Source organism: Trachemys scripta, chromosome 1 (genome assembly GCF_013100865.1).
Source record: "Trachemys scripta elegans isolate TJP31775 chromosome 1, CAS_Tse_1.0, whole genome shotgun sequence".
In the NCBI taxonomy this organism is placed as follows: Eukaryota; Metazoa; Chordata; order Testudines; family Emydidae; genus Trachemys; species Trachemys scripta.
The window spans coordinates 232,508,904-232,535,394 of NC_048298.1; the positions used below are offsets into that span (position 1 = coordinate 232,508,904).

At 42.4% G+C, this 26,491-nt stretch overlaps 1 protein-coding gene across 5 annotated transcripts in view; it reads left to right on the plus strand.

The window, feature by feature from the left end:
- The first annotated feature begins 2,705 nt into the window (after positions 1–2,705).
- The window catches only part of IL18R1 (interleukin 18 receptor 1), a 31,762-nt gene continuing 7,976 nt past the window's right edge, over positions 2,706–26,491 (plus strand). The window contains exons 1-8 of one of the 5 annotated variants that reach the window (XM_034758023.1): positions 2,706–2,856; positions 8,830–8,914; positions 10,491–10,731; positions 15,016–15,193; positions 17,176–17,329; positions 18,264–18,329; positions 21,943–22,093; positions 25,120–25,256. In XM_034758023.1, the coding sequence (XP_034613914.1) occupies positions 8,857–8,914; positions 10,491–10,731; positions 15,016–15,193; positions 17,176–17,329; positions 18,264–18,329; positions 21,943–22,093; positions 25,120–25,256 (985 nt within the window). In that variant the 5' untranslated portion in view covers positions 2,706–2,856; positions 8,830–8,856. Of the gene's footprint in view, positions 2,857–3,054; positions 3,658–7,779; positions 8,915–10,490; positions 10,732–15,015; positions 15,194–17,175; positions 17,330–18,263; positions 18,330–21,942; positions 22,094–25,119; positions 25,257–26,491 lie in introns of those variants that run through there. The other 4 variants (XM_034758026.1, XM_034758028.1, XM_034758024.1 and 1 more) reach the window with 4 other exon arrangements.

The window sequence follows — 26,491 nt, forward strand, 5'->3', positions numbered from 1 at the left end:
CCTCCATGAAAGTTTCATCTAGAATCCTATGGAGGATTCATAGGACATCCTGGTCCACATAAACAAACTGCTCTGTGTGCCCCCCCCCCTGCCTAACTCTAGAGCAGAATGAAAAGCAAATATCAACCCTACTTCTCTTATTTTTTTCACTACCTTTTCAAGTAAAAGAAGAGTAAATTAACAGATGTACTGTTAACTGCTACTTTGGGGGTTCCAGCTATGTAATTTCAAAGCAAACTGCATACTTACCAGAGGTTCCTCCCCCTGCATGAGGCTCACCCATGTTCCACTGGTGGGACTGGCTGGATGGCAGCTGGATTTCCCTGGTCGCCTGTTTCCCATACGCCTCCTCCTCTTCTTTCCTACTCAAGGCAGGGGCCTGTGATTCCGGCACTGCTGCTGGTTCCTGCCATACCCCTTCTCCTGCATCCCCTTGTAGATGTCCACGTTTCTACTTTTGGATTGGAGCTGTGCCTGCACAGCCTCTTCTCCCCACAGGCCCAGGAGAGCCAATATGTCCTGTGTACTCCAGGAAGGAGCACACCTGCAGTATGTAGCTGGCATGGTTGGCTGGGCAGTTGCACTCAACAATGGAGAGTTGCTAGGTGTATTCACCAAGCTGAGCAACCAGGAAAAGGAATTTCAAAAATTTAAAGGGGAGAGATGGCTTTCTGTCTACCTGACCCCTGGGCCCCTAGCGGAATTCACAACAGTGTCCAGAGCTGTCAGTGTGGGGCATTGTGGGACAGCTCCTGGAGGCCAGTAACAGTTGACATAAGTAACACAGTATCTACTCTATCACTGTGTCAATCTGATTACATTGACCATGACCTAAGCTGCTCAGGAAGGTGTAGACCAACCATAGGCCATTTGACCGTTGTGTTATCTACTCCTGCTCAGAGCAGGTCTAGATGACATGGCTGTCTATATTACAGTTTCCACTATTGCTAGCATCCATGCTAGATCAATGGTAACAGACCTGTCTAAATGTTTAAGTTTTTCTGTTTTTAGGTCCTGACAATACTTTAGGCCAGGCCTACACTAGAAAATTAAGTTGGTTTAACTACGTTGATCAGGGATGTGAAAAATCCACACCCCAGAGCGGCATAGTTAAACTGACCTAAGTCCTGTGTAGACAGAGCTAGGCTGATGGAAGAATTCTTTCATTAACCTAGCTACTGCCTGTTGAGGAGGTGGATTACCCATGCCGATGGAAGAACCACTCCTGTCCGTGTAGGTATTATCTACATTGGAGCACTACAGCGGCACAGTTGTGCTGCTGTAGTGTTTTAAGACAAACCTTTAGTATAACTTTGATAGGGTTACTGGCCTATTGGATGGGGGTAAGCAATAGACATGATATAGCCTGATTTTAGTAAGCCTCTTAACACAATCCCACGACATGCTCATAACCAAACTAGGGAAATGTGGTCTATGTGAAATTATTATAAAGTGGATGCACATCTTGTTGAAACACCATATTCAAAGAGTAGTTATCAACGGTTCGTTGTCAAACTGGGAGGACCGTGTATATTTCTTGAGAGCCCACAAGGATCTGTCCTCGGTCCAGTACTATTCAATATTTTTATTCATGACTTGGATAATGGAGTGGAGAGTATGCTTATAATAGTTGCAGATGACACCAAGATGGGAGGAGATGCAAGCACTTTGGAGGAAAGGATTAGAATTCAAAATGACTTTCACAAATTGGAGAACTGGTCTGAAATCAACAAGATGAAATTCAACAAAGACAAGTGAAAAGTGCTTCACTGAGGAAGGAAAAATCAAATGCACATCTACAAAATGGAGAATAACTAGCTAGGCAGTAGTCTGATTAAAATAATTACAAATTATTTATTTATTTATTGCTGAAAATGATTTGGGTCTTACAATGGATCACAAATGGAATATGAGTCAACCATGTGATGCAGCTGCAAAAAAGGCTAATATTCTGGGATGTAAACAGGATTGTTGAATGTAAGACAAGATATGTAATTTTCCTGTTCTGCTTGGCACTGGTGAGGGCTCAGCTGGAGTACCGTGTCCAGTTCTGGATGCTATGCTTCAAGGAAGAGGAACAAATTGGAGTGTCCCAGAGGAGGACAGCAAAAATGATAAAAGGTTTAGAAAATATGACCTATGAGGAAAGATTAAAAAATCTGGGCATGTATAGTCTTGAGAAAAGAAGCCTGAGGAGGGCCCTGATAACAGTCTTCACATATATTAAGGGGTGTTATAAAGAGGATGATGATCAGTAGTTCTCCATATTCACTGAAGTAATGGACTTAATTTGCAGCAAGGGTTTAGGAAAAACCTTCTAACACTAAGGATAGTTAAGCATTGGAATAGGCTTCCATGGGAGGTTGTGAAACCTGTCAGTGGAGGGTTTTAAGAATGTTAGCAAAACACATATCAGGGATGGTGTGCATTTACTTGGTCCTGCCTCAGCACTGGGGTCTGGCCTTGATAGGGTTGCCTGGTGTCCAGTTTTTGACAGGTAAGTCCGGTTTTAAGGGGACCCATACAGGCTCTGGTCAGAAGTATTGACGGGACACCAAAAGTCCAGTCACTGCATATCTGTCGTGCCCCCGCTCCCACCAGCCCAAGGCTCCTTTAGCCCCCAAGTGCTGGCCCCAGAGCCAGGGAGGGGCAGAGCTGGACTCAGCCACTAGTCCCCTCCCAGCGGGGCTGGGGAGGACACTTCTCCTGTACAGGCTGCTCCACAGGGCCTGGTCAGACATACCTCCAGGAACCTCCCACAGCTGCAGGAAGCTCCCTGAGAACTCTTTGCCTCGAGCTGCTGCTGGCCAGAGCAGGAGAACCACGGTCCCCATCGGCCTCCCTCTTCTCTTTATGGTGAGTGAGCCTTTGGGTGGGGATGCCTGGTTTTGAAACATTGGAGAGTTGGCAACCCTAGGCCTGGATGAAACCTCAACGTCCCTTCCAGCCCTCCAGCTCCAGGAGCCTGAAGTCAGAGACCCAGGAGTGGCACTGGCCCCGGCCTCGGTTAGAACAGCTGCTGTGGTTGAGACCTAAGCCTGCACTGCCACGGCCAGTCAAGTCAGGGGGCAGCCAGCTTGTCGGGGGCGCCTGACTGGCCTGTACTGGGAGCGGAGACTGGGCCGCAGTTTCCCCAGCTGGACGTGGGGTAATGGCAGCGCTCTCCCACGCAGCCTATAATGTTAACCGGGGAGTGTCTGTACAGCAAGTGGGGCCGGGCCCAGCCGCGGCCCCTTTCCACTGAGAGCAGCCGCAGTGGCCAGGGCTCCGCGCAGCAAAGCGCGGCTGGTCCCGGCTGCCCGCGGATTGCAGTTCCCGCCTCAGCAGCAGCCCGGCGCCGCGCGGGGCGCAATGCCCTGGGCAGGCGGAGCCCGAGCCTGGCCAGGACGGGGGGGCTTTGCAGGCGGCTCCTTCCTGGCTGGCAGCCCCGGAGGCTGCTCCTCTGCAGGCGCCTGTTGCTCTGCCGCGGGGCGCGCTCCCTGTCCGGGCGCCTCTGCTGTTCCCGGGGCGCTCGGCGCTTCCCCTCCCTGCCCCGGGCGCTTCTCCTCTCGCCCTCTGCGCGGGTGAAGCGGAGCCAGCGGAGCAGAGCGAAGCGCGTCTCCCTGTCAGGCCGGGTGTCTCCTCCTTCGCCGCTGCCCGCTGCCGCGACAGCAGCCGGTAAGAGAGCTAGTCCCTGGGGGGTGAAGCTCTTTGGTGCTGACTGGGCACCTCTGAACCTACAATGAGGATCTGTCGCTACTAGGGAATCCCCCCGGGCTGTTCCCAGGCCGGGCTGGCCAAAACCACCCCAACTTCTTCAGCGAGTCGGTAGCCAGAGCTAGCCCGTCCTTCAGCCCCCGCGCTTTCGCCGGGAAGGCGGAACTCTCCTGTCCCCGCCAAGCGAAGGATGCGCAGAAGGAGGGTCGCTCGCTGCGGGGCAGAGGGTCCCTGTGCCGAGGTCCCCTGTGCGAGCCAGACACGCGGAGATGTATTCGCTTGTAGAATCAGCGATGTGCTAGCCTCCAATTGAGACAATATGTTACTCACAGTAAGCAAGGTTTTCACTGTATGTGAGCCAGGGGAATCCCCCCCCCGCCCCATCTCACCGTCAGTTTCCTAACTGCTCATTCAGTAATTTCGCAGGCACAGATTATTCATGTTTTCTCCTTTTAAATGTTTGTCTGCCACTTACATGATCGTTTACCTACATATATACTATGATACACTATTGAACAGCTGATAGTTCTGAGACCTCATTGTGTCTTTGCTGAGCCTTGGCACCAAAGAAATGTCACTGAATCAAACTGGCTTACAGAAGGGCTAGTTCAGGGGTGGGCAAACTTTTTGGCCCGAGGGCCACATCTGGGTATGGAAATCGTATGGCGGACCATGAATACTCACAAAATTGGGGGTTGTGGTGTGGGCTGCTGCTGGGGGTGCGTGCTCTGAGGTGGGGCTGGGAATGAGGGGTTGGGGGTGCAGGAGGATACTCCGGGCTGGGACCGAGGGGTTCAGAGGGTGGGCGTCCAGGTTCTTGGCAGCACTTACCTCAAGCAGCTCCCAGAAGCAGCAGCATGGCGCCCCTCCGGCTTCAACAGAGGCACAGCCAGGCGGCTCTGTGCGCTGCCCCGTCCACTGGAGCTTGGGGCGGGGGCAGCGTGTGAAGCCCCCTGACTGCCCCTACATGTAGAAGCCGGAGGCGGGGACGACATGCTGTTGCTTCTGGGAGCCGCGTGGAGTGGGGCAAGTCCTGGACCCCACTCCCCAGCAGGAGCTTGAGGGCCGAATTAAAACACCTGGAGGGCCGGATGCCACCCTGGGGCCGTAGTTTGCCCACCCCTGGGCTAGTTTAATCAGGCCAGCTAATGCCATGCGACAAGGAATATAACATACCCCAGGACTCCGGTATGTTATATTCTCCTTAAAACCATTGTAACGGCAACAGGAATGATCGCTTACTAAGAAATTTGGATTGCAGGTCCTTTATTCACCAATTCTGAAATGCTAACATTCTTGACTGCATATTATCCATTGGGCAGTGAATCGGTGTTGATAAAGAGATTTAAACTCCCTTGCCTCTTCTAGTGTTCCCTGCAAGTCAGCAGTTCACATAGATCCGCTGAGCATTCTTCCCTCTTCAGTCTTTAAAGTCTCATTTCAGCAAAATGCTCACGAGTATGCATAATTTTAAGCATATTTTTAAATGCTTTGCTGGATTGAGGCCTAATATAAAGTAATGAGAATTGTTTTTTCCTAGTTTCATCTGGAAACCTGTCATTCCCTGTTACTAACATGTCACTTAGCCTGGTGAGTTTTCCTGTATTCTTCAGATACACCTCTACCTCGATATAACGCGGTCCTCAGGAGACAAAAAATCTCACCGTGTTATAAGTGAGACCGCATTATATCAAACTTGCTTTGGCCCTCCGTTCCTTATTCCCTGACCGCCCCCTTCAGAGACCCCCGTCCCTAATCACCTCCAGGACCCCACCTCCTACCCAACTCCCCTGCTCCCTGTCCCCTGTCCATGCCCTCCACCCCCTGACAGGCACTCACCGGCAGCGTCGGGAAGCGGAGCAGCCCGGCCCCAGCCCGCTCCACTCCGCCACCTCCAAGCCGCGGCGCTCCGCTTCCCGCCGCCGGTGAGTGCGGGGAGGTTGGGGAAAGGACGCCCCCCGCACGCACCGGCGGTGGGAAGCGGAGCGACCCGGCCACAGCCCGCTCCACTCTGCCATCTCCGCTTTCCGCCGCAGGTGAGTGCGGGGAGGTTGGGGAAGTGGCAGAGTGGAGCAGGCTGGGGACGGGCTGCTCTGCTGCTGCTGGTGAGTGCGGGGGGGGGGGGATCCCATCCCCCAAGCCCCCTCCCCCAAGCAACACAGCTGGGGCCAGGGCGAGGGAAGCGGAGCGGGCTGCTCCCGGCCCCCCGCTAATCCCCAGGGCCACTCTGGGACTGCGGGGCCCCCAAAAGTGTCCCCCACAGCTCCTGCCTCCCAGGCGCTGAGGGAGGGAGCCCCTGACCACCCCTGAGACCCTCTGCCCTTTATCCAACCCCTCGGCCCCGGCACCCTTAACATGCTGCTCAGAGCAGCGTGTCAGAGCTTTACCACTTTGTATGCGAAAATGTTATATCAGGGTAGAGGTGTATCGGACCTTATGTTTTATTGACAGGAAACATTCCCTTGGTTTGTTCTAGTACCGTTTTTAAAAATAGTTTTTCATTCCTTTCTGAACATCACAACTTCTTCCTCTTTTTTGAAAGAATCTCTTTTTATAAGACAAATTTCAGCGGAAACAATTCCCTCCCACATTTTTCCTGATCGTGACACGAAGATGGTGGCAGATAATGTGGCTCAGGAGATTAAATCTCCCAATTTGCTAGCATGAGTGGGAGAAACCCAAGAGAAAAAATCAGATCTAGCAAGCTGAAATTAAGAGTGTGTGTCTTGCCTATGAGTAGCAACTATTAGTCACAAGTCCAGATATTATGAAGTATTTTACATACCACTCTGTACCTTAACCTCCCTGAACACTCTTCTGCCTGTTTCAAAGAATAGTTTGAATCAAGAGTGGAAACTCTTAAAATATGCTGCTAAGAAGGAAAAAACAACAACAGCATCAACAAAACTGTGCTACTAAAGGATGAGAAAGTGAGGTTTAAATAGAGTAGATATTAAATGGTGCTCCTGAGTCTATATCAGAAGTTCCACTCATCATGCTGGTGTGATCTGCCAAAAAAAGAATAGTATTTAAGAACCATAAATTATCAGATTTCAGTTTCAAACCTTAGGTAGCTGTGCACATTTTCACTACCTTTTTCAAAGGCGGTCTATGATTTTTGTATCTCACCTGGTTAGGATGCCTGCCTCTAGAAAAAAAAAGTTCGGCTAGAAGATATGCAACCCGATATAAACTCAAAGAATTAAACAACAAACAAACCTTGCATTAGTTTTTATGCATAATCCCTGAGTCTTTATATTCTATTCAGGATAGAGTATGGAACCTTATTATTCATGTGACTTTTGTTTTTTAGCTCAGTACTTGGTCCTGCTAGTGAAGGCAGGGGGCTGGACTCAATGACCTTTCAGGGTCCCTTCCAGTTCTATGAGACAGGTATATCTCCATTTTTTGGGGGAGGGATAGCTCAATTGTTTGGCCTGCTATACCCAGGGTTGTGAGTTCAATCCTTGAGGGGGCATTTAGGGATCTGGGGCAAAAATCTGTCTGGGGATTGGTCCTGCTTTGAGCAGGGGGTTGGACTAGATGACCTCCTGAGGTCCCATCTAACCCTGATATTCTATGATTCTATGACCAGTAGCTCAGGAGCTGAAGAAGTCACAATAGCCCAGCAGCTGTGGAGATGAATTTGGGCTAGGTATTGTCCTATGGAAATAGGTTTTGCCTTCTTTACATTAGTAACTGGAATATTTTAAAAGAAAATAAGCTCATGCTGTCCTCCTGAAGAAGAATCCAGTCTAGGCAGTAGGTAATACTGGCTCTCAAAGGTTGGAAAATTAACTTATTTCTTCTTTGTAGGTATGTGTCTGAGGCAGGCGGGGGGGAGGGAAGGGAAGGGACAGGGAGGAGACAGTGAATCTTCAATGGATCAGAGAGAGCAAGTTAAAGAGCGGGAGAACAAGTACATCTATTTGTATTATTATTTTATTTTTAAAAAGTGCTATTTTAATGATGCAAGAGCTTGCAGTTTTAATTCAAAATTGTGTATAGTTGTAAATCTCAATGGCAAGCTTTACAACAAGCTTATGCTAAAATTGCAAAAGGTTTAGTTAAAATACCCCCAAACAAACCTGAAATCAGAAATCTGCTTCTCTCAGAGCTGTCCACAGAGTCCTAAATTATACCATATTCATTGGATGTGTGGCACATATGTCACAAATTCAGGCATATGTGTACATGTGGCTTAGGGAGAGGGACTGGGTAAAGTTGCCTCACCTGGCTGTAGAGGTATGTATTAGTTGGTCTTAGTTTATTATTCTGAGTACACGTAATGTTTACATTAGTAAAGCACAACAGTACAGTATTAGAACCGATCCTATTATTAGGTGCTGTGCTGACTACCCTGTGTTGTCCCACTGAAGAGTCTCCACTTCAGTCTTATTTACTAATGTTTTACGCTTGCTTTTACTGGTGTAAATGTCAATACATGATGAAAAGCAGTGACTCATGCCTCCTCTGCCCTCAAGTAGTGCATAAGGCAGTTAAAATAATGTATACTTCTATCTAAGTGGCATGTTAAAATCTAATATGAAGAAAATTGAAGACAGCTGGCATGCTTCCTGGTTTGCCAACAAATTTTTGTATTTTTAGCTATAACTACAGATGCCTTCAGACTGTGGGCTTGATCTTATGTTAATTGAAGTCATTTGCAAAATTTCCATTGACTTTAATGGTCCAATCCTGCAAACACCGTAGTCATGATGGAAAGCCCTAGCACCCAATAATTAAGGTTTGCAAGATCAGGTCTTTAGTTTGATTGCGTCTATAGCTAGAATGAGCAGCATTTTATAATGTACAGTACTTAATCAAATATGAGTCAAAAAGAAATGATATAGAACATCTAACATGAAATATAAGTAGTGGAAGGAAAAACAACCATTCTCTCCAACTGATACGAACCTTGCCAGTAAAACTCCTGGATTATGACCTTATACATGTAAATACGCTTTGATGATAAAAAAATTTCTGGTGGAAATCCCATCTTCACTACACATTTGTTATATTACTCATGAACTTAGTTTTAGACAAATTTGTTGTATATGTGATGGATCATGTATATTTGTTTTTCTTCCAAAACTCTGTCAGTTAAACGAAGAACACTTCCCTTTTTTCCAGAGAAGAAGCTACAAGTAAGTCAAGAAAATGGCTTTTGAAAGTCTGATTATTCCATTTTTAATGTTCCTCAGCAAAGCTACAACTGGTAAGCATAAATCAGTTTGACAGTAAGATATGGCATAATTTAGTGAATATTTGGTATACTGTAGCTGGGTGAATTTTTTTTGAATGAATAGTTTATTTGCTGAAAAATGCAGTTTTGGGTCACTATTTGTGACTTTGGGTCAAAGTTGGCAGATAGTTTGGGGCAACACTTTTTTTTTTTAATTGAAAATGTCTAAATGTTTCATTTAAAAAATGTCAAAATGAAACATTGCAACTTTTTGTTTTGAAAAGACATTTCATTTAGAAATTTAGTTAAAGAAACAAAGGGTAACAAATACTTGAAAACAAAATGAAATGAAAAAAAAAGGTGTTTGTTTCAGTCAAAGAAAACATTTTGTTCAACTCAAAGTGAAGTTTTGTTGGATTTTCATTTCAGCAAGAAAAACTGAAGAATTTTCATTTTGGGTTGATTGGTTTGGCCACTGAACTGAAAAAAAATCGGTTATTTGCTCAGTTCTAGTGAGTAATGCATAATGCAATGACATTCTGCTCTTTCGCTTGTTGCAGTACTGGAATCTACAGTACATACCAGGAATTAAGTAGAACAATGGATAGTTATTCTAATTAAGTTAGTAATGGGTCTGAACCAAACCCTAGACCAAACACTTCCAATGTCTGTTAAAGTTCAGATCCAGTTCCAGACTTTGCCATTTAGATAGACCCATCTTTAAATAGAAAAATTGTGAAAGGAGAGGACCCTTCCTCACTAAAAGTAGTACCTTACGTCCTGATCCAAAGTAGTTACTGTCAACAGAACAATTCCAATTGACTGAATGGGCTTTGGATCCTGGCCTTGCTCTGTAATTAGCCCCACTGAAATCAAGTAAGTAAGGTACTATCCCACCTGAATAAGGATTGCAGAATTGGGCTGTGACAGAGAACTGGGAACCAACAGCTGAGCCAGCACTCTGATCACTTGAACACCAATTAAATCCATCACTCCCAGGCTGGACCTGACTGTGCCTAATTAGTGGATTAGAATGGGCTGAGGAGGACTAAAAAGGTAATTAACCCGTTAACACAGAGGGTGGAAGAAGGAAAATGCTGTGGAGGGGCAAGTTAGTGGGACCAGAACCAAAAAGGGTCTATGGATGGAGAGATTTCTTCTCTCTACTTGGCAGAGGAGAAATTGATGCTGTGAATGATGTAGTCAGTAAAGGGGGGAGAGCAATGTAAAAAATTATAGGGTGGTGGTTAACAATAGAAAGTCTCTGAATGACCTGTGGAGAAAGAGTAGAAGACAGGAGCAGGACCATGCTCTATCACGGAGGCCCTTACAGATGTTTCCTGAAGTCCATGGGAAAAACTGCCACTTTCCTCTAGGCATGAGAAGTTTTGCCTGAGTAAGGGCAGAATAAAGGCTTGAAAACTGGGTCCTCAGGTTGGGATAAATATTGATTTCCTGATATGGCCACACTCTTCAGCAGCTATTAGGTCTGCTGAAAGAAAATCTGTTTAGAAAGAAACAGGATAGACAGCAAGTGCCATTAGAATCAGTCCAGTCTCATTATCTGAAAACAGTGTTTTGCTTCCTAACCATTCTTTTTTCTGTGAAGAAGAGCTGTGCCCCTTGCGTCGCTCCATTGATGTACTTGAAGGGGAATATTTTTTCCTTTGCTTCCCTGGATCAATACGAGATAATCTTCGCAGTAAAACAAACACAGTGACCTGGTTCAAAGAAAATGAAGGAAAGATTAATTTGATCCAAGAAACACACAGACTTGTTTTAAATGGGAGATTTCTGGAGTTTTGGCCAGCTGAACTCAGTGACCTGGGGAATTACACATACATACTCAGGTGGGTACACGTGCCCAGTGGATTATGTAGAGTCTTTGCAACTGTATAAAAATAGGACCTGATCCTCTACTATCAGAACCTTGTGTTGTTATTAGCACTGATGCAAAGGGGTACAGAAAGCTAAATTTACCCAAGTAGTATCATGTTACATTCATGTGCACAACTCTAAATAACTACACAGAGTGCAAGGCAGTGAAGAATTGAGCTCATAAAGTTTACAATTAATTGTAGGTAGACAGAATCTCTAAACATTTAAGCAAACCTTTTGTTAAAGAAGACTGGTGGTTTTTTTGTTCCTCCTAGACATGACATATTATCTATGCTTAAAAACTGATTAATAACATATTTCTTTCAAATCATATGGAGAGGTTTACTTGCGTTGAGTAAGTAACTGACTGTGTGTGAGTGTTCCCGTTGAAATCAATGGGACTAATTGTATGTTAAAGTAATACACAAGATGAGTAAGAATAGCATAATTAGGCTTTGGCTTTTATACAGAACTTTACCTCATTGGAAGTATTAAAAGCACAAATGGAATGGTTATATTTGATTTCTAGCTGAGTATGCTCTTTCATCTCAGAATAGCTTTTACAAAGCAGTGACTCAAATGGAGCTGTAAGACTAGTGCACTCTGAGTTGTGATATTGTTCAGGAGGGCAGGAAGAAAGTGTGGTTTAACAATGGTTAAATCAAGTTTTGAAAAGGTGAAGATGTTTCTATTATAACTGACTTATACTGAAACTGCAGTACGTTTCAAGACAAAGGCTAAAAGAATAATTCCTTTCTCATAGTGTATTATGTAAGCAACGGTTTGTGCTTTTATTACCGGAAAATTTTAAAGGTCCTTTCCTGTTTATAAAATACAGGGTAGGTGTGACTGTAGTTATATAGCGCTGAAAAATACAAAACTCAGTTCTCCAGTAATAAAAAGGGCTAGAATTTAATGGACTACAACTTTTTATTAGACTTAATTTATCAACAGCCTCCATTATTTTTTGAAATGTCCAAAAATTGTAATTAATTTAGAATATGATTTTATTTTATTTTTAAATTAAATTTATTTAAATATTAACTTAAAAATTATAGGAATGATTTTCAGAATTTTTGATATCAAAATGGTTATCAATTAAAATGTTGATTAAAAGTAATGAAAGTTCATTATAGAAAAGTCATTTTTGGTTGAAAATTTGCAACTGGCTTTATTGGACAATGTACTAAAAGAAATAGGTGAAATTGATTGAATAATTTGTTCATGTTATATTCTTTACTCAGCTCTTTTGACTTGGAAGAAAAATAGAGGTTACTTAGGTAAAGCAGCAATGCACCAGTGAAACATTTTCACAACAAATCACAGTGTTCTGATGGGAAAACCAAACAAACAATAAAAACAAAATCAAACAAACCAAGCCCCTCCCCCCCCAAATAAATGAAATGAGTGCAGATTTGTTTATTGAGTCAATTTAACAGTTTAGCACAGAGTTGACCACAGTTAGCCCCATTTCTTGTCATGAAGGTTCCTGCTACATTTGACACATGGAGTTGGCTGACAATCTTTGCCACACATCTGTGTTGTTTGTATGGTTTTGTGCAGCACATATCTTAAATTCCTGTGGTTACTGGAAATCAGGTCAAATAAGCTCTTCCATAGTAGTGACCTTGTAACTAGGTAAATTGTAAGTAACTGAAAAAAAAAATTAGAGGTGGAAGTCAGTGACAAGCAAATGACACTTTAAGGCTCTGATCCTGCAAAGACTTGTGCATGTATTTAGCTTTATGCATGTATGGCCCTGTTGATTTCAATGTGACCAGGGCCAGCTCCAGGCACCAGCCCTCCAAGCATGTGCTTGGGGTGGCACCTGGAGGGGGGCGGCGCTCACCCGGGGAGAGCGGGGCCGCGGCCGGGCTCGCCGCCCTCCTCCCGGCGCTCTGCCGAGAGCGGGGCCCCGGCCAAGCTCGCCGCCCTCCCCCTGGCGCTCCGGCCGCCGGGGAGAGCGGGGCCGCCCTGCCCCCGGTGCTCCGGCCAGCCAGGGAGAGCAGGGCCGCAGCGGGCTCGCCGCCCTCCCCGGCGCTCTGGCTGGTCGGGGAGAGCGGGGCTGTGGCCGGGCTCGGCACCCTCCCCTGCCGCGCTCCCCGTTTGGGGGGGGGGCGGAGGACGGCGGGAGGCTTTTTTGCCTGGGGCGGCAAAAAAGCCAGAACTGGCCCTGAATGGGACTATACCCATGCTTGAAGCTGAACACATGCTTACATGCTTTGGGAACAGAACACTCAGCTGTAAAGTGGTAATACTACATCAAAATCTGACCTTGATAGTGAAATGGCCGAGGGGTGATTTGTAATCTAATATGTATTCAGTATTTTTTTTTGTAAAATCTTAATTGCTACTTTATGAATTTTCACTCTCCAATGGGCTTTGCTGAGCCAGGCTACATGTTTTGAGTTTTAGCCAAATAGTGATTTTTTGTAATACCATATTCCCCACAAAGTACAACCAAAGAACTAAAGTGAAAGCCAAGACAGAAAGATAAAACCTCATAGAGTGTAAGAGACAAGGATGTCTCTTAATGCATGTTGACTAAAATCTTATGTGGCAGACTGGATTGGAAATGCTCCAAGCCAAATTCATACCTAGTGTAAGGCTCATCTTCTGTAGAGTTACACCTGTTTACACCACGTCTGAATTTGGCCCAACATATTCAGTGTGTTCTACAACTAACTAGGATTAAAAGAAATGTGGGTTCAGTTCCTCATTCTACCATAGGCTTCCCATGTGATTTTGGGTAAGTCAGTTGTTTGTCCATCTCTATTCCCCATCTGCAAATTCTAGATGATAATACTTGCCTACCTCACAGGGGTGTTGTAAGGATACATCTATTATTAATTCTCAGGTGGTGCTCAGACAAAGGTCACGTTGAGCATATAAATATATAGGTTAACTGTTCCTGCTTTCTTAGTTTTCCCTCTTGTGATACACTACTAATTTTTAGACTGTGCCAAGCCAGTTTTTTTGGATTGGTTTACTCTGACCCCACATACATTTATTAATCAGAACATGAGGTCAATGTTTAATCCACTACCTTCTTCTGAAATGACTGTTATATATATCATATATTTGAAAATAGTACCAGTGGGTATTTCCTCTAACAGAACTATCTCCAACTCAGTCCAGACTAGATAAAACAAAAGTAGCTTATTATTTATTTTAGGATTCAACAGAGAAATTGTATATAAAATAAAGGATGTTTAACATTAACAGAGTTGTTGAGGGTCATATAGAAGGCTGATAAAACTACAAAACCTATTTGGTACACTAGAATTGGGAAAACGTTAACGTATTGGGGAACATTTAATTGAGTAAAAACTGAATTGGCTTTGATGGTTTTCATGACTCTTTTTATTGCAAATATTTTTATTTGTGATTTTTTTTTGTTAGCAAGTATGTTAACATAAAACAGAAGTCTGTGAGTACTCTTGCAAATCAAGCTACTTGTTTAGATGCCTTAATGTGTAATAGAGAGCTGTACTTTTTTTGAAATGTTGATTATTGGCTTTCAGTAACATTCATTTTTCTCCAATACTTTAATTCGCCCAAGACTCCTCCAGTTCCCATTGGCTCACACTTATGTACATGGGAATATTCAACAATGAAAGTATTTACATATCGTATCAAAGTAATTAACTCTGCCTTTTGGGTAATATGTAACTATGAAACAAAGTGCCTTTGCTCAGTAGTAATTTGTGCTTCTCCATGAAACCCTCAGGATTTGTGAACATTTTCACAAATACTTTGGCGGTTGTCTGTATGGCAGCAAACAATGAATAATGTGACCACATGAACAACAACAGAGTGAGCTTGCCAAGTTTATTTGTTCATAAATATTCACAAATCACTTTTTAAATTATCTCTATATCAAACCTTAGTAAATTAGATGAATAAGTCTCTAAACCCACTAACTGGTCATTTTAAACTACTTGAGCATCATTATGATAATTTGTATGTATCCTTGCCACCATATATTGTTATATTATTATAAATAATTATGAAACTGAATGGTTTCATGATTCTGTTTTGATATGCTTGTCTATTACTTAAGCTGGGGCTTTACTAAATATAACATCTAGTTTATGTGGGGAAGTAAAGAAAAGGAAGTAAAAGAAAATGGGATAATATAGGTATGCTTTTTTTTCTAATGATTATATTTTAGGTATATATTTTGTTGTTGTTGTATAATTACCCTACCTACATGACTTTAAAGAACACCCAAAACTGTTTATTTTATTCCATAGCAATGGAACATACAATGTCACATCACAAAAGTGGTCCCTGAATGTGCTCAAAAGAAGTAAAGACAGTTGTTTTAACACAAATCATTTATCCAGGCAAGTTAAAGCTGCTGGAAGAAGTTATACATTGAAATGCAATGCTGTGCCCCACAATAAAAATGTCACCATAACGTGGTACAAGGTAAGTACCAAAAACATCACCACCCAACTTAGTAGTGTAAAAAAAAAAAAAAGAAATGTTAGACCTTAGGAAAGGTAGATTACAAACTTACAGACATCTAAAAATATCTCTACAGTCTTGTAAAAATCTTTAGTAATTCTGGTAAGTGACACAGTTCTTAATACAGACACACAAAGAAAACCCATTTGTCTACTTGCACAGATTTGCAAGATAAAGTATACAAGCAATCAGGATTGCTTGTGATCTCAGGGCTTGGGAATGGCAAAAGATTTGATGCTTGAACCTACCTGATAAATTACCCAGCCTCAACTCTCTTTAGTGCATATGGGATCCTGACACTAAAAGGAGTGCAAAGGGACTTACTGAGTATTGGGATTTGCTTATACAGTAGTTGGCAGCTTGGATGTTTTGGTGTTTCAGATCATTTATAGCATTAAGAGATGTAAAATAAATTCCATTGTTTAAAGTGAACTTCTTTTGTACTACAAATACACCATATCAGGGGACCTGGTTACAACACAGTTGCAGTTGTAGTGAACTGTGTTCCATAACTGGGCTAAAGCCTTGGACACAGTCCTTTAGTTTTCCTCTCTCTTCAGGTTGGGTAGCCCTCTCCATTCCTCCATGGATTTATATGGATGCTGTTTGTCCGCTCCCAACTGTTGGGATTAGAGATGTCTCATGCTTATTTTGGAACATAGGAGCTGCCATATTAGATCAGATCAGTGGTCGGTCTGTCCTGTCTCTTGCCAGTGGTCAATATCATTTGTTTCAAAGGAAAGTGCAAGAAATCCTGGAGTAGTCAGTTAGTAATAAATCTGCTCCAGGGAAAGTTTCCTCCTGACCAGCAATGGCTAGAGGTTGGTGTGTGCCCTGAAGCATGAGGGTTTATATCTCTTTCCAAACTCTTATTTGCTTTTTAATTTTTACTTTATAACTCTGGAAATATTTATTACCCATATAAATGTCCCATCCTTCTTTGAACCCAGCTAAGTTCTTGGCCTTAGTGGTAACTTGTGACAATGAGTCCAAAGGGCTAAGTGTACATTGTGTGAAAAAGTATTTTCTTTTATCCGTTTTATGTACGGCCTTCAGCATTCATTGAATGTCCCTTTCTTCTTGTATAATGAGAAAGGGTGAATAGCAGTGCCTTATCTACCTGCTTTATACCATTCATTTGTAAAGCACTGGTCTAATTTGGGAACAGTGTTCTACCAAACAGAATTTTTTGTGAAATTCTTCACCACAATTTAAATCTTTTTTTTTTAATCAAAATCATTATTGAAATGGTTAAATTTTTTGAAAAAAAAAAAAAAAATAACAAAGGGGTTGTTTTGAACTCTAGAAACAATTTTGAAATGTTAATTCCCCTCAACTCCCCCCCCCCATTTTTTTGACGAGTTCTATTTCCATGTGTACGTAAATCATTAATCTTTGAACAAATTTCAACTGAGGCAAGGCTGAGATACACACATGGCACACTAGAGAACAACTTCTTTGAGTAATAGATTGGCTAAGCTTGCAGGGCCTAGCCAAATTTTTGAAAAATGAATACTTAAAATTCCATTTCTAACTCTATTTTTAGATACCTTGAGTAAATGGCCTGATTTTCAGAAGTACTGAGCAACCATGGGGGAAAGGAGAGAAGGGGGATTTGAAAATGAGATAATAATTTTTTAAAATCTTGACCCCAGTTTTCAACATGGGACTCTGTCTGGTGCCCAAATCATGTGATCGGGTACTCAGTTGGGTACTTAATCTACATGATTATTTTAGATTACTCTGATTTCTTATTTTGTGTGCTATATTGTCATTTGGATGTCCCAATGCTGTATTTGGGTGCCCATGTTTGTAAATTGGACCTTAGCCTCTCTCAGCATTTTCCCCCAAAAGGTTTAATTTTAAAATATTTAATTTTTTACTTGAAGCTTCAGAATGTATCCGTAGCATGAAAATTATTTAAATTTTCTTTATTGAAACAGAACTGTAACATCTATAACTCTACAAAGGAGGAGGAACTGCATTTTCCTAGTTTAACAATTGAAGACTCTGGGAATTACACATGTGATGTTTCAATTAGTCATGCTGGAAAGGCATTCAACGCCACAAGTACAATAGAGCTGATGGTGAAAGATGGTAAGATTGTTTTCTTAGGAGTCTGAAGACCATATAATTACATGTTTAATGGAGGCTTCCTGTGCAAAGTCCATTTTCTCAGGCTTTGTGAAGAGGAAAGGATGTAGGTCATTATCTCTAACTGTAGATATCATTAGGTCATGTAGTTAATTGCATATTGTGATCAGTTAAAATCGGACAATGTTGTTCAGTCTAATTGTTGAACAGGCACCATTTACCAGTATAAGCATGCTGAATATTTTAGAATTCAACAGAAAAAAAAAATGAAGATGGTCTATGGAATAGAGAGAAGCTCTTTGAAATGAAGTAAAATGCTCTGAAATATGCATCATCTCAGAAAAGAGTGAACTTGAAATATGTTTCAATCTATTGTAGTTCTTGTACTGTACATAGCACTATACCTCTCTTCCCCCAGGGAAAGCAAAACTCTTCGACTTTGCACTTTGACTTATTTTATAAATAAGCTTCTTAATTTAAAAAGCAAAAAGAGACAAGCAAAAAAAAAATCTACTGGTTTTATTTAGTCTTATGTGAATGTTCTGATTTCTTCCCCCACTTCCACCTCTTCAATTCTATTAAATTTAGCCACAGTAATTAATGCAACTATTTCAGAAGCGGTCTTGGAGATGAATCTTTGAGGACCTCATAAACTGAACGCTTTGAGTTCATGAAAAAAAATTCAACAGGACATACCATTTTGCTGTTTTAAACTACTTGGTAATGCCAGAGCATCAGCCTCCTGTTATTGTCATGCTGTTCTTAGTCAGATGAAATTATACTGCTGATTCATCAGTGTTCATAAATATATTGGTAATAGGCTGAAATCTATATGATATGCTAAGCAAGGGTTTTTGAAATAAAGCCAAGGTATCATTTTACAGAGGTGGGATGTTAAAAAAATAGCATTTTAAAATATTGCATTTTTCCCCCTTAGATGCAGCTGAAGTTGTTAAATTGGAGATAATTGAACCTGGAGAAATTTATGTTGAAACACAAATAGGTATCTAATTATATGAGTAATCTTTGTGAATGTATATTGTTTTGTTCTGATCTCTATATGGTGTATGTTCTGGTTGAGTTTAGTGAAACTCAGAACTGTCTGCAAGTTTTCTTTGCTCAGATCTATATCTCCTTATTGGGCCAAGTGTTGATATGTGGCTCCCCTATTTCAGATGAGCCATCATTGGTAGTAACGGGCATAAAAATTCACTGAGTTCAGCTACCTTGTTCAAGAGATTCTCACTATGGCCAGCAAAAGGAAGTTCTAGTTGTGTTTCCTGGTTCTGTAGATCTCAAAGCCCCATGGGATGGCTGACACAAGAAGGATAGGTTGTCAAGTGGATAGTAAGACAGAGCAATCCCTTTAACATGTGGTTCAGTGTGTTTTAGGGTGTCTTTCTGTACAGAGACATGGGAAGTAGGAAGGTTGGCAAACCTGTCAACACAGACAGGCAGATCTGTCTGAACTGCAAAAGAACTACTGTTGTACACATTTGTGCCAAGAGCACTAGTAAAGCCAAAATCTTGTATGCCCCAGTGGGTAGGAGCTGTGCATTAACTAACTTGTGTGTGGACACATATTTTGTGTAGCGTAAACCAGGTTAGTTTATTTAAAAACATGTTAAAGCTACACTGTAGGTGAGCAGTGGATATACTTTTCAGTCCCTGCAAACTGTGATTCAGTATTTAATGTGTGTAGCTGAGTTAGACAGATTTTAATATGGATCCTATAATGAGGATTCTAAGAACAATTCCATTTGAACCGTGTGCTGTGACAATGGTGCTCAATCTAGGTCAACTTCCTATAGCCATTTATTTAAAATGTGCTGCACAAACCTTACAGACTGACAGCAACCTCATAAAATGTGCAGAGAGATTTTAAATGAAGCTACTTTGTGGCTTATGAGGACACAGTACCTTGGAAGTGTGGATGAGTATTGACACGATTACATTCTTGGAATGATGTTTTAAATTAAAAAATAGCTGCAGATCAGGCTTCATGTGACAAATTCCTTAGAAAATTGGGTTTCTAGTAATACCTGAATCTCAGTGGGTTAGAAAATGATCTCACTGAATTCTTTGAGAACAGCATACCCTGTCCTGTTCTATATGGTGTCCTTGATCATCTACAGATGTGTGTGTGTGTGTGTGTGGGGGGGGAATATTCTGAGTTGTCTTGGTATAAGAACTGGCTCAGGGACACAATTAACTTTTAGCACAACTGGTCCTTTGATTGCAGTTTAGTCCGGACTCAATTTAGCCTCATGTACATTGATGCAGAACTTGGTTCATTCTTATTGGCTGCGAAGCTTGGAGGAGGTCAGCAACACATACTTCCTGCTCCTGGAGTCTGAGGCCTGGATCCAGAAAAGGACTAAAGTGTGTAACGCTGAGCATCACAATGCCTAACTTTTAAGTGCCTAGAAAATTACAGGAACACCACTGCAATCCACAAAGCCTGAGTTAGGTTCCTAGGCTCCCTATGCAATGACTGGGGAGATATAGGCAGCTTACAATGTGATTCACAAAAACCAGCACACTAGGTGGGTACCCACCTAAACTATCCAATAGGAGATGCTGATGAGAGGGTGTGTTCTAGGGCAGGGAGGCACCTGTCTCTGCTTAATGATCCATGAATGGGAACTCACCACCTGGAGTCAGACAGCTTAGGTACCTAAGGCATTTACTGAAGTAGGTACCTGCCTTCACACCAGATGGCTGAAGGAGTGGTGGTGCCCACCTTATACCTTTTAGCTCAGTGGTTAGAGCACTTGCCTGGGATGTGTGAGCCCCAGGTTCAAATCCCCCATCTCTGCCAGAGGGGAAGAAAAGATTTGAACAGGAGATCTCCCACCTCTCAGGCAAGTGCTCTAACCATTGAGATATTCTTGTCTGGGTTCTCTGTCTCTCCTATTGAAGCTCTTCAACTGTGTTTAAATGATGATCTCTTTCTCTCTCTGGCCCATTGTCTGTTTAAGTATTTACCCACAATGGAACTGCCACTGGGCGAGAACGAGAAAGAAAGTGAGCAGAACTCTGTAGCCTGGTGGTTAAGGCACCCGTGTGGGAGACCCAGGTTCCAGTCCCCCTGCTCCGGTTGTTCCTTCATTATTTATCCATAGTGCAACAGGAGAGACTGAGAGAGCCCCACATCAGCCTGTCTCACAACTTGGTGGTTAGAGCACACTTCTATGTGATGGGAGACCCGTTTTCAAATCCATTCTCCCCTTCTGGCAGAAGGGGGAATTGAATTCTGGTCTCCCATGTCCTAGGTGAGTGTGCTAATCACTGGGCTAAAAGTTACAAGAACCACAGCCTCCTCTGTCCAGATTTTGAATGGGGCCCAGTTTTGTAGGTGGCCACTGAGCAAGCCTACTGGGTCCGGCCCCACACACGACTTGGGTGGATGGATCTGTCTTTCTCAAGTTTGTGAATCGCTCTGGGGCTTAGGTGGGAGATAGGTGTCCGGATGCCTAGAGAGATGCAGTATGCTCAAAGGCAGAAACTTAGGCACCATGGGAACTTTTACCCTGACATAGGCGCCAAGTGAGTTTAGGCACCTACAAGGTTCGGCAGGAGTTTTGAGGATCACAGTGTTGCCAAAACTGGAACTTAGGCACCTAAACCCCAAGCCTCTATGGATCTGGGCCTGAGCCACCAAACAATGCCCTCGGAGTTCTAAAATCAGGCACCTATTTGACCTCTAGGTTTACATTGCATACAGTCAAGGCCTGCTCCAAAAAAATTAAAAAGCCACGATCGCGATCTGCGGCGGCAATTCAGCGGGGGGTCCTTCGCTCCGAGCAGGAGTGAGGGACCGTCTGCTGAATTGCCACCAAACAGCTGGACTTGCCGCCCCTCTCCGAAGTGACCGCCCCAAGCACCTGCTTGGTAAGCTGGTGCCTGGAGCCGGCCCTGCATACAGTGCATAGCAATAATAAAACCAAGAATGTTTCTCTGAAAATGAAATGCCTGTGCTATTAAATTCACCTTACAGTATTGAGAGTCTCTAAGCTGATTACTTTCACTACACATGGGCAAATGTAGTTGCAAAATGTCAGCACCTGGAGCTGACACAGCTACAACGCTTCGTCATTGCACAGAAAATAACTTGTGATGTAGGGATATAAAAATGGGAGAATATTTCTTCTAGTATGGAATAATTGTGTGGCAATGTGAGAGAAAGCTTTTGTAATCTGGGGGGCCACCTACCCATCACACACCTGGCTTGAATATATATTGTTAGTTACAGAACAGGAGCATATAAGGTGTTAAGAAGGAAATGGCTCATCACCCCTCAACTATAGGACATCAGAATGTCTATCAGTTGAAAATTAACATCAACTGAAGCCATCCAAATTCATTGCTAGTATCCCAACTGTTAAAGGGCTCAAAATGTTTTAAAGAGGACAGTTCAGTCAATTTTCAGTGCACTTGTGTGGATACTGTAACACACAGAAAAGTTGGCTCTATTTTTCGATATGCTGGGAGCCACACTGAAGGTTGTCCTATGACATCTAGATTGCATCTCTGGCAATCAGACTCCCCATTGCATTGTGAAAGCATACACTATTCATATGAATGGATGTTAATTTTTATATTGTTTTGCCTAGGTAAAGAGGTGATACTCAACTGCACAGTTTTCTTGGGTTACTCAAATGCTGCCAAGCCAACATACCTCCTGCGCTGGATAGACAATAGTTTAAATTCATGTTCAGAGAACACTAAGAAGGAACAATCAATATGTGAAAAGGAATATAATTTGTAAGTATGTTTACTGCAAAATATTTTTCTTCAGTGTTTGTGCAATATAACATACTGCATTTTGTGGACTGCTAGTTAAGTATAACATCTGAGCTTCCTTCAGTCCTGTCTCTTACAATCTACCTATCAGCTGGCCATAGGTTTCCATGAAGGATGTCTGTGATCATGACTTTTAATGTAGCTTAACATTTTTTTTAAGAATGTCTACCATGTTTTCACTGTAATTACATGTGCAATGCCCTAGGCATAGCCCAATCCTCCACTTTGTCTAGGTCACTCTGGATTCTGTCCCTATCCTCCAGCTTATCTACCTCTCCCCCCCATCTTAGTGTCCTTCATGAACTTGCTGAGGGTGCAGTCGATGAAGATGTTGAACAAAACGGGCCTCAGGACTGACCCCTGGGGCACTGCATTTGATACCAGCTGCCAATTAGACATCGAGCCGTTGATCACTACCCGCTGAGCCCAACGATCTAGCCAGCTTTCCACCTTATAGTCCATTCATCCAATCCATACTTTTTTAACTTGCTGCCAAGAATACTGTGGGGACTGTATCAAAACCTTTGCTAAAGTCAAGATATATCACGTCCACGGCTTTCCCCATATCCACCGAGCCAGTTATCTTATCATAGAAGGCAGTCAGATTGGTCAGGCATGACTTGCCCTTGGTGAATCCATGTTGAATGTTCCTGATCACCTTCCTCTCCTCCAAGTGCTTCAAAATGGATTCCTTGAGGACCTACTCCGTGATTTTTCTGGGAACTGAGTTGAGGCTGTAGTTCCCTGGATTCTCCTTCTTCCCTTTTTAAAAGATGGGCACTATATTTGCCTTTTTCCAATCGTCCGGGACCTCCCCCGCTCGCCATGAGTTTTCAAAGATAATGGCCAATGGCTCTGCGATCACATCAGCCAATTCCCTCAACACCCTCGGATGCACTGCATCCAGCCCCATGGACTTGTGCACATCTTGTGCACAGTTTTTCTAAATAGTCCTTAACCTGTTCTTTCACCATTGAGGGCTGCTCACCTCCTCCCCATATTGTGCTGCCCAGTGCATCAGTCTGGGAGTTCGCCTTATCTGTGAAGACCAAGGCAAAAAAAGCATTGAGTACTTTTTCCACATCATCTGTCACTAGGTTGCTTCCCCCATTCAGTAAGGGTCCCACACTTTCCCTGACCACCTTCTTGTTGCTAACATACCTGTAGAAATCCTTCTTATTACCCTTAACATCCCTTGCTAGCTGCAACTCCAATTGTGCTTTGGCCTTCCTGATTACACCCCTGCACACTCGAACAATATTTTTATACACCTCTCTAGTCATCTGTCCAAGTTTCCACTTCTTGTAAGCTTCCTTTGTGTGTTTAACCTCACCGAAGATTTTTCTGTTAAGCCAAGCTGGTCTCCTGCCATATTTGCAATTCTTTCTGCACACTGGGATGGTTTGTTCCTGTGCCCTCAATAAGGCTTCTTTAAAATACAGCCTGCTCTCCTGGACAACTTTCCTCCTCATATTAGCCTTCCAGGGGATTCCGCCCATCAGTTCCCTGAGTGAGTCAAAGTCTGCTTTTTCTGAAGCCCGGGGTCTGTATTCTGCTGCTCTCCTTTCATCCTTTTGTCAGGATCCTGAACTCAACCATCTCACGGTCACTGCTGTCCAGGTTGCCACCCACTTCTACTTCCCATACCAATTCTTCCCTATTTGTGAGCAGCAGGTCAAGAGGAGCATGGTCCCTGGTTGATTCCTCCAGTATTTGCACCATCATCAGGACTCTCACACATAAATTTCCTTGATTAGAGCATTTTCAAAATTCTTTGCATTCTCTAGGTTTCACAGAATGGAAATGATTAGATTTAAGTTTAAAAAGGTGAAATCCCTGATCAAATCGGGAATAGAGGATATTAATAAGCAATTGGATATGGCAGTTGTCTCTATTTCAGATGTCACTGTGATTTCCCCTTGTTAAAAAAAGACTTATGGGTATGCCAGATATCTAGACAGTCTGTGTAATAACACACTGCCTTCACAGGTCTCCATTACCTATTCATGCAGACAGCTTATTTAGAAGGCTGGTATGCTGGCATTGAGAAGTGTAACCGCCTTTGTCCATGCAGTTTAGGGCAGGTGGAAGATCTAGCCCATCATTTATTACACGGTAATTTGAATTGCCACTTGAGGTCAAAAAGCTTTCTGTATTTTTGTCCTGGATGCCTTGTTCTATGACCTCTCAAAAAAATAGAATATTTGTTATGAACTGATAGTGTGTCTGTGATTCAAGCGGTTGCTCTATTTGCATGGTTAGCCACTAAAAGAAGGCAAAAGCGAGTGGCATGGTGATCATATAGTCATTAATGATGTATGTCCTTTTTTTAATCTGCATTTATGAGTATTGTAATATATTATAATTTTGGATTTAGTTTTAAGTTTTGTTGTACTACTTTTTTTTTTCTGCATTGGCCCAAGGCCAAGGTGCTATTAATAAACTACTATGGGTTTTAATTTCTAATAAATCTTGGATTTGCTCATGCATAGGAGCCTGCGGAGAACAGGACCATGCTGAGTCTCCTCCACATCTCACTGATAGAGTATATAGTCCTCACTGAAAAGATTAATTTAAGTTTGACAATGAGAAGGAAAAAGGAAGCAATGTAGTTATATATGTCTAATGTATGAGTTGGCTTATTCATTAACTGTTGGTTTGTTTTTTTAGTACAGAACAGCTAATTTATTCTGATCTGCAGTCATAAAGAATCATAAAAACGTAGTTTCTTATTGTAATGATCTGTTAAACATCAGGTTTTGTATCTTAACTGTGAAGGTGAAGAAGAAGACTATCTTGAAAGGGTTATTTGAAAGCTTTGTTAGCCTATTTTTAGACTTATAAAATCCATACTGGGTGTGAATACTAAGTAGGCCCTTTAAGACCACATTACATATATTTGTGCCTTTAAATTACTTTATTGAAATGAATCCTTTGGATGTAGTAATGAGGAAAGACTGTTCATTAACTCTGCACCTCTGTTGTAGTGATTCAGGAAACAAGAAGTATGCCTCAAAACTATTGTGGATTAAAACAGTTAAAGAGGAGGACCTGAATTGTAATTATACCTGTCTCTTGAAAACTACAAATAAGCCACAATTAAAAATATTTAAACTGAAGAAAGGTACAGTATGATATAATACTCTTACTTCTGCAGTTTAATGACTTACAAATACTATATGTAGGCTTAGAAGGATTAGATTTTTATTGGTAAATGTCGATTTCACTGTACACACAAATTGATGAAAATATATTTCCATCGATAATAATCAATGTACGGCCAGGCAAAGTAAGAAAAATACTGCTTGAGAACTTAGTAAATATCCTTAAATCAAACTTTAATATGTATATTTTGACATGTGATGTTGACAATTTGTATTTTAATGGTTACAGAGTTTTGACTTTTTGAATCTCAAAGTCATTAAAACTTGTCTGAACCCCTCCCAATAATTTCCCACAATTGAGAAAATTTAAATCCATAAAAATAAAAAAAATGCTTAAAAATAAACATTGATATCATCAGTTGAAATTATTCCCCCCCCCCAAATTATGCCAAGCCTAATGATATCCTTTAAGAATCAGCACGTAAGTTAAAGCCTGGGGAAGGGTTATTTCTCTGCATTCCTATTAGTACCCCCAAAGATCCCATCTCTACCATTTCCTCCTATGTATCTCCTTCTGGCTGAGGAAAACTGGTTTCAACACTACATGGCACACACATTGTCATGGTTACTGGGTAACTACACCACTGTCCCTTCTCAGGGTCTCTCTGAGTGGGCCCCAACTTAGTAGTTACAGAAATAGATTTAAAATAAGAGTCCTACAGGCATATTCCCTTACCTAAGCATAACCTCTCTATCCATAGCTCAGGCAGGCCTGACTTATTCCCCACCTCCACGTTCAGAGAAGTAGCCTACACTGCTTGCGATCTTCTCCCTCTGTCTCTGTGGGTATGTCTACACTACAATCGAAGAGTGTTATTGCAACTCGAGTAGACGTATCTGAGCTAGCTTTAAGATAGCTAGTGAAGCTGCTGCAGCATGAGCTTCAGTACCATCTAGTTCTACAAGAAATTACCCAGGATCCCAGATGGGTTTAGACAGCCTGTGCAGAAATGCATGCCGTCACAGCTTCACTGCACTGGTACCCAAGCTATCTAGATTACAGCTAACTTGAGTATGTCTACTCGAACTGCAGTCACATCCTGTGACTACAAGACAGACATACCCAGTGTCTCTCTCGTACTGAGAAGGTGGGTGTGTTAATATCTTTTATTGGACCAGCTTCTGTTGGTGAGAGAGACGAGATTTCGAGCTTACACAGAGTTCTTCTTCAAGCTTGTCTCTTTCACCAGCAGAA